At 36.5% G+C, this 12,753-nt stretch overlaps 1 protein-coding gene across 1 annotated transcript; it reads left to right on the forward strand.

The window, feature by feature from the left end:
• Positions 1 to 561: 561 nt before the first annotated feature.
• Positions 562 to 1,541, forward strand: LOC110933310. Its single transcript, XM_022176539.2, has 4 exons — positions 562 to 680; positions 786 to 1,098; positions 1,201 to 1,278; positions 1,374 to 1,541. Exons 1-4 carry the CDS (start codon positions 562 to 564, stop codon positions 1,539 to 1,541), a joined length of 678 nt encoding a protein of 225 aa, XP_022032231.2.
• Positions 1,542 to 12,753: the final 11,212 nt, after the last annotated feature.

Genomic DNA, 12,753 nt, shown 5'->3' on the forward strand with positions numbered 1-12,753 from the left:
TTATTTCTGGCAATATTAAGACAGGTATACATTAAATATGTATATACTTTTCCATGTAGGTGAATATACTGTTCAAAGTGACAAGTTTGCAACACGAATTTTTCTGAATCAAGAAATTGATGAAGTTGATGAGCTAAGGAGGAGGTAATTCTCAATGTAATTTCTATTATATATAGATGTTCAAGTCAAATACTTGGTTTCATGTCATTTGTATACTAATTCTAATCATTTGTGGTATTCAAAAGGCATATATTGAAGTTTGGACAAGGGAGTAGTTCTACTTCTCAGACGATACTATCGTCTCAGAGTATTTTTCCATTACATAAAGAATTTGTAACTGAAGGTGTGAAGAAACATGTTGATGAGATTAGAGAGATAGAAGAGGTTTCACTTCTTTGTATATAGTTTGGTTATTTGTTTGGTTTGTCACCTGCGTGTTTTTACAGGAAGTGTGTTGTGTTTTTACAGGAAATGTCTTGTGTTGTGGTTGCGACAATTAAGATTGTGCAAGAAGAGTATGGTTGGTTTTATGCTGCCTGCCGTAAGTGTTTCAAGAAGGTAATGGGTAAAAGTGAATACTTGCAGAATGTTGAGAATGTTTCAGATGATATTCTTCGATTGCCTGTGACTTCTTTGGTTTGTATCAGATGTCATACTGAATGTACATCGATCACCACAAAGTAAGCATTGATAACTATTTAGCGTTATATTTATATAAGTAACATTCTAAGACTCATATTTGAATATAGTTTTGCAGTTTACTTAGTTAGTTGTGTATATTTCAGGTGCAAGGTGCAAGTGCGGGTGCAGGATGAGAGTGGTAGTGTTTCTTTTGTTATGTTTGATAGAGATGTTCAGAAGCTTCTTGGATTAGCGGCGAGTGACATAAGAGAGAGACAGGTTAAGGCCAATGATATTGGATTCCCTCATGAGATATTTCGATTGGTTGATAAAAAGGCTGCTTTTAAGATTGATGTTTCAGATTTCAATCTTAAAAATGACTATCATGTTTATACTGTGCAACAAACAACTGATGATCCAGCAATAATTGCTGAGTTGGTTGGTGGAAATGGTAATGGTGATGAAAATACCGATGAGGTAGCATATAAAATTGGCCTAATATCTATTTATTTTTCTTTTGAGTTTTAAAAACTGGATTGTGTACTTTTTTATATGATATCATATATTATGATCCTTTAGGTTACTCAAGAGGTAGCTGACATTAAAGATGTTAACCTTTCAGACTCTTCTCAGGTGTCTGCTGAACGAACTTCAAGGGTGAGTATTTATTTTTAAAGTATGTTTAGTACGTTTAATAAGAGTTCATTATTTTATTAAATGAGATCAATAGTTGTTTTGTGATCTGTTGGAAGGATGTTGTCTCTGTTACGGCCGACTCTTCAGCCGTTGAAGTTGAAAAGGATTCTGGATCAAGTCCCAATGGAAAGTGGATGGCTCAAGATGTTGATGTTGCCAACGTTAGTGAGTTGTCCACTAATTTGAGAAGAACCCGGAAGAAGCTGACTAAGGTTAACAATTAGATGCTTATGAAAAAACAATTCTTATGAGAGATAAGTAGAAACCACTTATTTTTAAAGAATCCTTGTGGTTTTTATTTATGTATGTTAACTGTTGTTTTAAGAAACTGTGGTTAAAAGTTTGGTTTGTAAGGGCTACAATGATGAATATGTTATGTAATGTCTATGGGTTGAATATCAAGTAAGGTTAACCTTTATTATACATTTTTGTTGATATTGATGGATTGATGAATGAAAATTTAAACAATTGGTTAGTCGTAAAATTGTTGGGGTCTGAGATACATTAACATCTGTTAGAGGCTAAGCACTGTTATAGTGTGCTAACATCTGTTAACCCCTAAGTAGTGTTAAAGATCTGTTAAAGATTAAGCATTGTTATAGCGTGCTTCAACAGGCTATATGAGCTGTTGATCATCATCTGTTAAACATCTTATATTATAGATCTTTTGTTCAATTGTGTAATATCTATTGGTGCATAGCAGAACTTAGGTTCATCATACATTTTGCTTCATCAGCAGTGGTTATAGCGTGCTATAACGTGCTAACATCTGTTAACCCTTAAGCACTGTTAAAGATCTGTTAAAGGCTAAGCACTGTTATAGCGTGCTTCAACAGACCTTATGAGCTGTTGATCATCATCTGTTAAAGATCTTATATTATAGATCTTTTGTTGAATTGTCTAATATCTGTTGGTGCACAACAGAACTTAGGTTCATCATACATTTTGCTTCATCAGCAGAGGTTCTCTTTAGCAGACCTTTACTTCAGCAGTCTTTGTGTTAACAGATCTTTCGGTTCATCAGCAGAGTTTGTTTGGCTCATGTGCTGAGGTTGTTTCGTTTAAGTAACGGACTTTTCTTTTAACAGTTGTTGTCTTCAACAGATGTATAGGTTTGCAAAGTTTAGCGAAACAGATGTTGAGTTTGTCCCTTTGGTAGGAGCAGTTTTTAAAACACTGTTATTTGTAATTCCAATTTCTATACTATTTTATTAATTTTGAGTGTTATATTTCTTTTTGTTGAGTGACCGGGAAATGTAATGGAAAATAGTAATGTTTAGATGCAAAATATAGTAATTTTTACTTGAAAATATAAAAAGGTAAAACCACAGTTTTGAAAGTATATACTAAGACTACATAACTTCATTCCTAAGTTAGTTTCCAAACAAGAAATTTGTCCATCAAACATGTCAACTAAAACATAAATTATACAAGGCTGAAAAGGTGTTCAAAGATCATGTCAACAAACTTCAAAGTGTATTTTATCTCCTCTTACACTTTTTTCTTTGACTATCTCAAACCTCAGCTTTTTCCCCACAAATATTCCCGTTTCATCCATGATACGCTGCCAGTCTGTATGCATCACTAGATGGTTGTTGTCGTCAGGTGTTCTAGGATCTCTCCTAACAACCAGCTGTACAAAAACTTCACATGACCAAATGACAGCACAGCTCTACGGTAATCATTTAGCGGATGGTCTCGAACAAAGTTCCTCGGTATTGCCTGTAAAGGAAAAAAATTTCTTTAGTTATTCATTCAAAACAGCATATACTTTAAGTAATAACAGATAGATCTAAGATTATAAGTAAAATCAACTATATTAAAAGTGGATATGTAAATACCAAGCTGTGTGTTTGTAAAACATGGTATTTAAACTGTTTTTTATAATGTGGACGCCTTTTGCGGTGTTGGTGATTGGTACGGCTGCAGTGATGTTTTGTCTCTCCGTGAAGTGCAATACCGTCTTTGTTAAAAACCTTCATAGTAAAGTTAAAGTCGTCTTCAGGAGTACTTCCCATCAATTGAAACAACAGTTGGCAGCTTTCCTCAATATCATTTTCGAAGCAAAAAGTTGTCCATCCTGGTCCCATAAAACCAGCAGCTAACCCCTTTTTGTTTTCAGGAGAGAAAACATAATGGACATCAACTTTGCTACTCTGCTTTGGTCCATGTACGTTGGCAACCAAGTTATCAATTTTTAATCTCCTTTGCGACAACAGCTTTAGCAAATCGTGTGGTAAATGCTATAATTTTCATTAATTTTAGAAATGTCATATTAGATTTTATATAGGATACAAAATATAAATTAGAAGTTTTGGTAACAGTCCAAAAGATACACTGGCAATATATAAAAATAAGTAGGAATTTTTAACCTGCTTGCAGTATGTTTCTTCTTCAGCCTGTATCAAGCATCCATGAACATAATCTCTGTTCGATCCATCTTTTCAAATCTCCAATCCCTCATTGTCTAAAACATTTATCTCAAATTTTGCTTGCTTCAATTTCTTTAAACACAGCTTGTCTATGTTGTTATTTCTATAAGTTTCAAAGAACCGGGTCCATTCTGGCCCGTTTATCCTCTTACTTTTATGACCGATGCTCTGTACTACAATCTTATACTTAAAACCCGTATAATCAACCAACTTTATCACTTCACACTTTCTTGGTAATTGGTTAGCCATTATCTTTGGAAGTATCTATGTATATAAAATACACAACATTTAATATATCTTTAATGGGTAAGGTTATTGTAAAAAAGACCAAAAGTGTGAGAAAGGTAAGAAAGAATCTCAGCCATTAGATCTAAGTTAACTGAAAAGGGTAAACAAGTAATTTTATCATTAATTCAATTAATTAAAAACTTCCCATAACCGCCACCTTAATTATAGGAAGTATATAACACCATTTAGCAAGTATATAACACCATTCACCAAGTATATAACACCATTCAGCAAGTATATAACACCATTCAGCAAGTATATAACACCATTACGCATTCAACAAGTATATAACACCATTACGCATTCAACAAGTATATAACACCATTCAGTAAGTATATAACACCATTCAGCAAGTATATAACACCATTCAGTAAGTATATAACACCATTCAGTAAGTATATAAACCATTCAGCAAATATATAACACCATTCAGCAAGTAAATAACACCATTCATTGACTAAACATCTGATCGAAACATATTTTTTTCTCTATATAAGTATAGCAATATGGTACTCATATTAAAGGTAAAAAAACGCTCGTTATTATGGTGTAATTTTTTTTAAAAAAAAAGTTACGTACAAAAAGTTATTGACGTTTAAAAAAGACGAGGGGAAGTTACATGTGCATTACCTAATTTCTAGTGGGTTTAAAAGACTATATTGCTCCTAGATATTTCAAATCAGTCCAAATTAATGAAAATATTTTACAATTTGGCCCCTATTGATCTCAACCATTAGATCAAAAGATCTAATGGCTGAGATTCTTTCTTACCCTTCTCACACTTTAGGCCTTTTTTACAGGATCCTCTACCTATCTTTAATTATATAAATATAGTTTTTAGCATACAATTGTGATTTGAGCTAATTTGTTCTAAGAATATAGCTTACCAATCCCTCATTTAGGTCTGCCAATTGAGAGACGTTGATAATTATGATAAACTCCATCTGAAAGTAAAAAATATAATAACAGTTAAATACTATAATATAAAATCAAAATGTAACTAAATAGGTTGATATAAATCTTATTATAAAATAAAGAAAACAAGTTCACACAAGTTTATCTATTTTAACATCTGTAGATTATGATTTTGATGTTTATATAATTTGAAATGAGGAAACTCAAAAGGAACATGTTAAAGTACACCTGTAAAATACACAAGAGAAAAAAAATACCTGATCTAAAACTTTAAACTTCTGATCGTCGAGTCTGAGGAAGAAGAAACTGTAGAGTTTTTTCGCCGGAGAAGAAGAGGTGAGATTGTATTGGGATTGTTGAAAATAAGATATTTATCTATTAAGTTGTAATTGTTTATTTATTTAACTTATAATAATCATTAATATCAGGATTTAAAAACTATTTTTAATTATATAAATATAAATATATTAAATTAATAGATAAGTTTTTCGTATTTAATATTTTAAATTTTTAGTCAAACAGTGTTTATAGCTGTGCAAAAATTACGTTGTTTTAATGTAAAAAGGGATAAATTATAAATTTGACAAAACTTAATTTCAACCAACCAGTGTAAATGTAACATCTGTATTAACTTTATTTAATATACTTTTCATCTCCATTATTGAATATAAGCTCCAGAAAACATATTCGGAAGTTTTCTCAAATAACTTTCTTATCAAAATTGGCAAGGTTCTATTGCATAATATAGATTACACGCTATAAAATCAAGTATTGTTTCTTTGAATTTATTGTTTATATTATATATGTTAGATTAATCATTATTTGATGTTATGAGTATGTGTTTGTCACTGACGGCGTTTCATATTCTCTCTTGAAGCAAATAATAGTTGTTATAATCCGGTATATTTTTATTGATTAAGTACTGTATTAACTTAAATGAAGTTACTGATAGCATTATCTGTGATAATTTGGGGATGCATCTTCATCATGTTGTCTTCTACATTACGATTGATAAATCAACTATATAATTTTTGTTGATGCTCATTTGCTTAATTGTAGTGAGAGATGATGATTTTCGTTTTGTGCTTTGTTTTTATAATATTTTAAGTGTGTGATTATACAAATAGTCCCTGTTAATATTTGGTACTTTTGTTTTTTAAGTGCTGATTTATTTTAAGGGATGTTAGTGATGTCAATTTTATAATGTTGTTTGTCTATGACTTTTGTTGGATGCTGTTCATTTTTATAACTTGTAAGTTTAAATTGTTTATTGCAGATATGAATCTATCCAATCAAACACCATCCTTTTTACAATTCCTTAATGAAGATGATTTTATATTTTTGGTATGTTTTTTAACTTTCCTTCTACTATTAGGATTCTACGTTAATTTTTGATGTAACATATTTTTTAACTACTTTTGCAGAATATACCACTTGATTTTCAGATTCTATTGTGGGGCAAGGAGGTCCCGTATGGCCGAATTGTAGAGTTACTTGATGGTGACAAATCATGGTTAGTACGAGTAAGGAAGAGAGATGATCATTGTATATTTACGGATGGATGGACAAAGTTTGTTAGAGATTTTTGTTTCAAAACGAAAGATGCTATATTGGTGAAAGTTATTGGACGTTTGTCATTCGATGTCTCATGTTTTAAAGAAAAAGTCTATGAGAACTCTTACGTTTCAGCAAATATTAGCCCTGAAGTTGGCATGACTGTAAGTAACGATATATTATTTTGTTACTTACTCTAAATATTTTATGCTAGCTCAACAGCTTGCTAACATCTGTTTTCCCTCTTAACTTCTGTTGACTAAGTCTTTCAACCTCGGTTGACTAACATCTGATATTTAAGATCTGTCCACGTTGTAACCTCTGCTGGACATAATGGATGACAGTTGTTAGGAAACCTCTGTTGGATAGCAACAGAGGTGTTATGGGTCATTTTCTAAGCATACATATCCTGACCAATATCCTGCCTTTGTTTGTTCACTTGTGACCAGGATGCTGGAAGAGGATATTGCTGACATCTTGGGTAATATCCTGAGATTTATTAATTAACCACGTGCAGGTTGGAGGTTAAGGCTTACTAACGGTCGAAAGGACTTCTTCTCCTCAAGACTCAGACGAATCTGTTGAAGAAGAGACGTTGAGCCCGAAAGACCAGGTCTACAACGTTCAATGAAGGAATATCCGGTGAATCCCGCAAGTTTAGGATAGTTTGTTGGTTTATCTTTACTATAAATAGATGTGGCGGATCAGTTTAAGGCACACACTCTTTCACCAACACTTCCGTACGCTCTTACTCTCTAGTTCACAGCAATCACCACACTTGTATCCAAATCATATTGTAACACTTAGTTGATCCGCACCACATCCTGCACTGTATCCTGATATTTGAAGCAATAGAAGAACAAGGCAGCTGCGATTGTCAGCTCCCGAGGTTTTATGTCGGCGATCTAGATTGATCAAGGGCTTTCCTCATACATCTCGTGTCATTTACTTTACTTTCTGCTCATTGTTTGATCATCGATACAGCTCGATATCCGGAGCCGTATCCCGAATACGGATTTTATAAGCAACTTAACAAGCACATTTTCAACAACACTTTCTAGCACACTACCTCACTTAACTAATTTGATCACTAAATTGCTTAGGTAATTTTTGACCAAAACAATTTGGCGCCCACCGTGGGGCAAGTGGTGCTCTCTTTACTAAAAATCTTTATCAAATCGCTAATCAGTTTTCTGTTTTCAAAACTTTTTGCCACATTATCCATAATGGCCTCAAGATCAAACATGAGTTCCTCTACTATGTCTGCTATGACTTCTGCTACTACTGGTCCAGTGCTTCCACCACCTCCTCCAAGGATCCAATCTTCTTCGCAACCTCAGGACATTATCCCTACGCGGATTGTTCAGGGATCTGCTCCGATTTTGGCTTCTAATGATGAAATTCTAACCTTATTTGGGAGTGTGTAGGAACAAATGAGGCAGCAACAGGAAACAAACCAGATGCTGTTAAGGGAGATACAACTCCTGAAGTCCGGCTCGAGCAGACCTGCTGAGAATATCGTCACTCCATTACAGCCCAGAGCTTTGAACTTTAGTTCAGCCGTGTATACTGAGGATAATAGGGGGAATATTGTGCCCAGCCTCCCTCAGAATCCTACTCCTGAGATACCCTCCTCGGTTAGGATGTCAACCCTGAGGAGCTCAGGATATGTTTCGGGATATGGGCAGAATCCTCCGACTGGTAACGTATCTAATAATAATAATAATGCTATTGCCACTAACAGTGTTGGATCTTTGCAGGATACAACTGTAACGTCAGAATTATCCAGGGAGCTTCAGAAATTAAAGGATATGATATCCAGTGTACCTGGGGTAGTGCAGCCAATTCCTGAAGTATCCCAGGATAGCCACAGGATATCTCGGTTCGTACATCCTATATGTGATGCTGAAATCCCAAAAAGATTTCAGACTCCGAACATGAAGCTTTACGATGGAACCACGGATCCTGGAGAGCATATTGCCTAGTATAGGGAAAGGATGGAGATCAACCCTATCCCTCCGGATCTCAAGGAAGCTTGCCTGTGCAAGGGTTTCGGTTCTACCTTAACAGGATCAGCCTTAAAATGGCTGTTAAATGTTCCTCCGCATTCGATTACATCATTTGCCCACTTAGTGAATTTATTTAATAGTCAATTTTCTTGCAGTCGGAGTTTTGAAAAACCAACCAGTGATCTTTACAGGATAACTCAAGGACCTCAGGAATCCTTGAGGGAATACGTGAACAAATTCAGTCGAGAATCCTTGGATATTCCGCATCTTGATGTTGCAACAGCTGTGCAAGCCTTTAAGATGGGGTTACAAATGGACTCTCATTTTTATCAGGATCTTGTAATGAATCCCTGCAGGAATCTCGACGAGGCTCGTAACAGGGCTCTAAGATATATTCGGTTGGAGGATGACAAGAAAATGCAAGAAAGGATGAATGCATCGTCAACATACGAATCAACTAACAGGAAATCGGAATCCTCATATAAGCCATATCGCTCCAAGCCATATGGCAGAAATGATAACAAGAGAGTGAATGTTGTTGAAGACGAGGATCCTGGAGAATATCCTGAATTATCTGAATATTGTTTTTCTGTTAATATACCTGAACTAATGTATGCTATGCAGGGTCTGGGAGATAAAGCCAGGTGGCCTCGGAAGAATCAACAAAAAGCTGATTGGAAGGATAAATCCAAATGGTGTGCCTTCCATGAGGATTTCGGACATGTTACGGAGGATTGCATTGCTTTGAGGAAGGAAATAAGCTATCTTCTGAGCAAGGGATATCTAAAAGATCTCTTGGGAAGAAAAAAGAATAAAGGACAGGATACTGAAAAGGATCCTGAGCGAGCGGCCTCACCTCCCCCGGATGCCAAGATAATCAACTTTATTTCGGGAGGATCCGATATTTGTGGGACTTCGTATTCAGCGGCAAAGAGACATGCAAAAGAAGCTAAGGCTGAGAGGGGAGACAAACCTGTCAAAATGACTACCCTCACAACTGACAAAATGATCACGTTTGACGCTGATGACAGGGATACTGTCTAGGATCCTCACCATGATGCTCTGGTAATAACGTTATATGTGGCTAACCATTTTGTACGCAGGATACTGGTTGATAATGGCAGTTCCGTCAACATAATCCAACTAGAGACTCTGAAGAGAATGAATGTGTCTCCAATGGACATCACTTCGAAGTCTACTATGCTCGTTGGTTTCAGTGGAGAAGCTAGGAACATAGTGGGAGAGATAAAGCTGCCCGTGTATGTTGAAGGAGTCAACAAGATGCAACGTTTCTGTGTGATGGATTCTTTATCCTGCTATAACATCATCCTGGGAAGACCGTGGATTCATGATATGAAGGTCGTTCCATCAACATATCACCAATGCATTAAGATTCCTACCCCTTGGGGAGTTGTCAAAATCGATAGTGATCAGCAAGAAGCGAAAGAATGTTACTCATCCTCAATGAAATCCTCGGCCAAACCAAATCCAGCATAGCAATTAAAGATGCGGGTCCAGGATATCGTGGAGAATTCGGAGCAGGATGTGAAGAAAGTTATCCTGGACCAGGATAATCCTGATATCTCGGTGCTCGTAGGGACCAATATCCCTCAGGATATTGAAGAACAATTAACTAACTTTCTGAAATGCAGGATGTCTACATTCGCATGGAAGCATGAGGATATGACAGGTATGTCAAAAGACATTATTACTCACAAGCTTGGAATTGACAGGTCATACAAGCCTATACAACAAAAGAGAAGGAAATTCACCCCTGAACGGAATGCAATTATCCAAGAGGAAGTTGAAAGATTATTGAAGTCTAGAATGATTAGAGAAGTCAAATTCCCTAGATGGCTAGCAAATGTGGTAGTGGTTCAAAAGAAGAATGGGAAATGGAGAGTTTGTGTAGACTACACAGACCTGAACAAAGCTTGTCCAAAAGACCCATTCCCTCTGCCTCATATAGACTCGATGGTGGATGCCACTGCCGGCCATGAAATGTTAACCTTCATGGATGCATCCTCAGGATTCCAGCAGATTCAAATGGAACCTTCAGACCAGGAGGATACTGCTTTCATGACACCAACAGGTATTTACTGTTATACTGCTATGCCTTTTGGTTTAAAAAATGCAGGTGCGACGTACCAGAGATTGGTGAACATGATGTTCAAAGACAAACTGGGGGACACCATGGAAGTGTATATCGATGATATGGTGGTGAAATCTAAAAAGGCCGAGGATCACCTCCAGGATATCAAGGGAGCGTTTGATATCCTGGATCAATACAACATGAAGCTGAATCCTGCTAAATGCCATTTCGGAGTGGGGGCAGGAAAGTTTCTTGGATACATGGTGACAAAAAGAGGGATAGAGGCGAGCCCAGAGCAGATTAAAGCTATCTTGAATATAAAGTCACCCTCGAATATGAAGGATGTTCAGCGGCTAACAGGACGAGTGGCAGCCTTGAATAGGTTTATTTCAAGATCCTCGGAAAAGTGTAAAGAATTCTATGATATCCTGAAAAAGAATAAGAAATTTGAATGGGGCGAGAAGCATGAAGCAGCCCTACAGGATTTGAAGCAGTATCTCTCAACCGCGCCTCTATTGATGAAGCCTGAAGATGGTGAACCATTATCCCTGTATCTTGCAGTATCAGGGAATGCAGTAAGTGCAGTACTCGTAAAGGATCATGAAGGTCAGCAGTATCCTGTTTATTATGTTAGCAAAAGTTTGTTAAATGCTGAAACTGGATATTCTCACCTAGAAAAGCTAATATTGGCTCTAGTAATGGCATCAACAAAGCTTAGACATTATTTTGAAACACATAGGATTCATGTTAAAACTAATTATCCTGTTAAGAATGTGCTTAGGAAACCGGAGATGTCGGGTAGAATAGCTAAGTGGTCGGTAAAATTAAGTGCCTATGATTTAATATACGAACCTAGAAATGCAATAAAGTCTCAGGCTCTAGCGGACTTTGTGGCTGATGTTAGGGCTGGAATTTTATTATACATGATCCTTACACGTGATCCTAACCAGTGATCCTTGTTTCTTTGGCAGATAGTGATCCTCAGCAGGACTTCAGGATCAGGATCATGGACCATCAAAGGATCCTCATGCTAACAGTTACCTTCGTTTGAAACAATGTTATTTTGCAGGAACATCTAGCAGGATACGCTCTTAGCATCATAATCAAGGGACGCGTCTTCACAATTATGGCATGAGCTTAATCGGAGATAGACGTTGCACAGGATATGGAAACTTAGCTTGATTTAAGGGCGGCAATTTAGGCTAGATTGTCTTTTATTTCTAAAGGGGTAATGAGCTGATTATTAGTCTTTTTACCTAAAATAGGTCACCTACACTTGTATAAATACCACTCTTCCTCATTTGGAAGAGGACACACGACATACAACACAATTCTCACACACTTCGACACTCAAAACAATAGTGATCCTTGTACTCAGCTCATTATCATCCGAAGTTGTAACTATATTTTTCTTATATTGAAGTTGGTGATCGGTAGTTGCCATCACCCGAGGTTTTTTATGCCGGAGATCATACATTGATCAAGGGCTTTTTCCTCGTATAAATCATTATGTCTTTGCATCTTTATCACTGAAGTGATCCTTTACTTTCATAATTAACCAAGCATCATACCCCGTTTACATAAAGTTTGGTTACATTATCCTTGTGTCATTTTTGACCAAAACAGTTTGGCGCCCACCGTGGGGCAATTGGTGCTTCATTCATAAGAAAATATTTTGTTCGAAATCATTTCAAAGAGTTACATGGCTTCATCATTGAAGAACACGTCCATGGCGATGTCTGCAGTCACCTCATCACAGACCACTCTGCCTCCTCCACCAGCAGGATCTCAGAAAAATACTGAGAAGAGACCAACTCCTACTTCCTCTAAACCTCCATCTTCTTCTGCTATGAATTCTTCTATTCCCAGTACTAGTGATGTGTTTGCTTTAATTTTGCAGATGAAGGATCGTATGCAGCGGCAGGATGAGACTAATGACAGGATCCTCAGGGAAATTGGAGACCTCAAAAGACAAAAGAAAGCGGCAGAGGATCATTCCCCACTGATGCCCAAATCCTTGAGCTTCGAGACTCCAATGATCACTTCCCAGCCATCGGGGACCCCGGACGTACAAATCATAGGGGAGTCAAGAGGATTATATCTCAAGTCGGCAGCAATGACTCAGACATCAGGCTCACATTTTCAG

The sequence above is a fragment of the Helianthus annuus genome, chromosome 11 (genome assembly GCF_002127325.2).
Source record: "Helianthus annuus cultivar XRQ/B chromosome 11, HanXRQr2.0-SUNRISE, whole genome shotgun sequence".
In the NCBI taxonomy this organism is placed as follows: domain Eukaryota; kingdom Viridiplantae; phylum Streptophyta; class Magnoliopsida; order Asterales; family Asteraceae; genus Helianthus; species Helianthus annuus.